Source organism: Aplysia californica, unplaced genomic scaffold (assembly GCF_000002075.1).
Source record: "Aplysia californica isolate F4 #8 unplaced genomic scaffold, AplCal3.0 scaffold00295, whole genome shotgun sequence".
In the NCBI taxonomy this organism is placed as follows: domain Eukaryota; kingdom Metazoa; phylum Mollusca; class Gastropoda; order Aplysiida; family Aplysiidae; genus Aplysia; species Aplysia californica.
In genome coordinates this window covers 875,459-878,912 of record NW_004797565.1, presented here as the reverse complement: position 1 = coordinate 878,912, position 3,454 = coordinate 875,459, and the positions used below count along the sequence as shown (strand labels likewise).

Genomic DNA, 3,454 nt, shown 5'->3' with positions numbered 1-3,454 from the left:
TTCTTCTTCTTCTTCTTCTTCTTCTTCTTCTTCTTCTTCTTCTTCTTCTTCTTTTTCTTTGAGATAGAGAGAAGCTCTATTTTCTAGCGTAACAATTTATTGCCACTAGTGTTGACAAAAGCGGAATGGTAAAAACAAAAAGAGAAAGAAAGTGGGTGGTTGGCGGGTGCTCTGGTGTGGTTTTCTCCTATCAAACATCAATCGTCCTTATCTCTCCTCCTTGTGGGGGGTTGGCGGGTGCCATGGTGTGGTCTGCTCCTTCTTTCCTATCAAACATCTATTCTATCGTCCTGATCTTTCCTCCTTCTTTTTTGTGTTTGTTACTCCCTTTTGCGCGTTCATATGATCTTATGCAGTTGCGAGCGCCGTAAAACTCTCACTAAAACAAACAAACCACTCTTGTGACACCTCTGATCTTCGGCACTTATTTGACCTTATTGTGTTGCAAGAGCCGCAAAACTCTGCTAACTAAAACTAAACTTTTAAAAGCCCCACATATCTTTACAAAAGCCGTAAAACTCTTACTTTAAAAAAAAAATTCACACTTATCTTTACTCAAACAGAACCACAGCAACAACAACAGCAACAACAACAGCTACAACAACAACAACAACAACAAAATAAGGCTTTTTCTTTTGGTGTCTGACGTGACCAAATATCGTGTGTTTACAGTTGTTTAATTGTGTGTGTGTTTACAGTTGTGTAATTGTGTGTGTGTGCGCTCAATATCGAGTGTTTACAGTTGTGTAATTGTGGGTGTGTGTTTACAGTTGTGTAATTGTGTGTGTATGGTTGTGTGTTAACAGTTGTGTAATTGTATGTGTGTGTGTGTGTGTGTGTGTGTGTTTACAGTTGTGTAATTGTGTATGTGTGTGGGTGTGTGTTTACAGTTGTGTAATTGTGTGGGTGTTTACAGTTGTGTAATTGTGTGTGTGTCGTCCACAGACCTGACCCTATATCGTGTGTTTACAGTTGTGTAATCGTGTAGTTGTCTATATGTGTTTACAGTTGTGTAATTGTATGTGTGTTTACACTTGTGTAATTGTCTGTGTGTGTTTACAGTTGTGTAATTGTGTGTGTGTTTACAGTTGTGTAATTGTGTGTGTGTTTACAGTTGTGTAATTGTGTGTGTGTTTACAGTTGTGTAATTGTGTGTGTGTCGTCCACAGACCTGACCCTATATCGTGTGTTTACAGTTGTGTAATCGTGTAGTTGTCGATATGTGTTTACAGTTGTGTAATTGTGTGTGTGTTTACAGTTGTGTAATTGTGTGTGTGTGTGTGTGTGTGTGTGTGTGTGTTTACAGTTGTGTAATTGTGTATGTGTGTGTGTGTGTTTACAGTTGTGTAATTGTGTGTGTGTTTACAGTTGTGTAATTGTGTGTGTGTTTACAGTTGTGTAATTGTGTATGTGTGTGTGTGTCGTCCACAGACAAATGCCAGTACAACCTGACCCAATATCATGTGTTTACACTTGTGTAATTGTCTGTGTGTGTTTACAGTTGTGTAATTGTGTGTGTGTCGTCCACAGACAAATGCCAGTACAACCTGACACGGACCAGCGTCCCCGTACACGTCCACTACCGCGGGTTCCGGCGCTGCCAGTACTTCATCTGGGCCCCGGCCCACCACGTCATCCTGATCAACGTCTCCCACTTCCACAGCCGAGCTGACATGCCGGTGGCCGAGAGAGGGCGCCACCGTCACCACCACCACCACCACCACCATCACCAGCAGCAGCACCACAACAGCAACAACAACAACAACAACAACAACAATAAGCTAGCTGAGAGAAGGAAGGCGTCACTAGGAGTCGGCTCATCAGCGCCGGTGTTGGCTGACGGCAATAACAACAACAACAACAACAACAACAACAACAACAACACCGCTTCTTCTTCGTCTTCTTCCGCCTTCTCCGAGGCCGCTCACGCTACAAAGTCACCGTTGTTTTCATCGCCATCATCATCATCTCCATCATCGTCCTCCTCCTCCTCACCGTTTCTGGCGTCGGCCCCTGAGAGTTTATCGCCCCTTTTATCATCATCATCATCATCTTCTTCTTCTTCGTCGTCGTCGTCGCAAGTCGATTCCTCTTCTCAGCAAGAAGGAGGTAGTCGAGGAGTCGCGGACGAGACAGCGAGAGGTCGGCTCGCCTCCTCCGCATCCTCCAAGAGGTACATGCCCGCACGCCCACGCCCGTCATCGGCTGCTGGCGAGCATCGCTTCGCGGGAAGTTCCAACTCGGGCGAGAGCAGTTCCGGAGATCTCCTCCGCTCACAAGGGACGACCACCCACGACACTGCCTCCGGGCTGACGGACGCTGTACAGGACGAACACAGCAGCAACAGCAACAACAGCAACAGCAACAACAACAGTGGTAGTAACGTTGTTGCAGACCCTGAGAACTCTGCGAAAAGACCCACGAGACACGAAGAAGTTAGTGCTAGTGAGGAACTCGCGTTAGAGTTGGACACTTCACGGAGGAAAACGAGTGTGGACAGTTCTATTTCTGAGATTGGCGCGGAGAGTTCTTCTGAGGGCAAACACGAGCCACCCTGTGTGGTCAAGGTAATTTCCTTCTGGGTTTTTTCTTTCTTTCTTCCCGTTGTTCAGATTATTGTGAATATCTGTCGCTACCTCTGCTTTTTTGTCCTATTTCCATTTTTAACAACTGTGAAAACAAAGAGTGAAGAAGTCAAATGTTCAATGTTTTCACCAAAAAAAAAGGAGATATGACTCGAAAGCTCTGAGGTCGCGATCTGTGTGGACCCATCTTGTTTGTGTGTTCCTCTGGCTGTTTGTGTGTTTTCTGATTTTTGCTCGTGGGTGGTTAGTGGGTGCTCTGGTGTGTTTTGCTCTTTCTTTTGTATCAAACATCCATCGTCATGCCTTTCCTCTCCTCTTGTATTTTGTGTTTGTTTGTTTTTTCACTTACAGCAGCTGCTCTCATCTTCGACACTTATATCATAACCTAATTGTGTTTCAAGTCCCGTAAAACACTTTCTGTAACCAAATAAAGTATTTTGTTTTCCGTGGCTTCTTTTTCTTGTGGGTGGTTAGAGGGCGTCACTGGAAGGCCTTTCTTCTTCTTTCCTTTCCCTCTATTGTTTCAACCTGTCTATGTGGGTGGTTGGCGGGTACTCTGATGTGGTTTGCTCCTTCTTTCCTATCAAACATCTATCGTCCTGCTCTCTCCTCCTTCTGTTTTATGTTTGTTACTCTCTTGTAACATCCCTAATCTTCGGCACTTAATTCACTTATATGACCGTATTGTGTTGCAAGTGCCGTAATTAACTCTCACTAAAACTAAAACTGTCCCTCTTTTGTGTCAACCTGACTCTATCGCGCGTGCCTGTTCCCTTCACCTAGTGACCGCTAGTATTGTGGCATTGTGCTCCCCTGTGCCAGCTAACTTATTTGTCGTCTACTTCCTACTGTGTCTTCATCCCCCCCCC

General features: G+C 44.8%; 1 protein-coding gene across 1 annotated transcript in view; it reads left to right on the top strand.

The window, feature by feature from the left end:
* LOC101851876 overlaps positions 1 to 3,454 on the top strand; it is a gene marked incomplete in the record, with an annotated part of 21,076 nt that overhangs the window by 8,206 nt on the left and 9,416 nt on the right. The window contains 1 exon segment of the mRNA XM_035970627.1: positions 1,531 to 2,567. Coding sequence (XP_035826520.1) covers positions 1,531 to 2,567 — 1,037 coding nt within the window.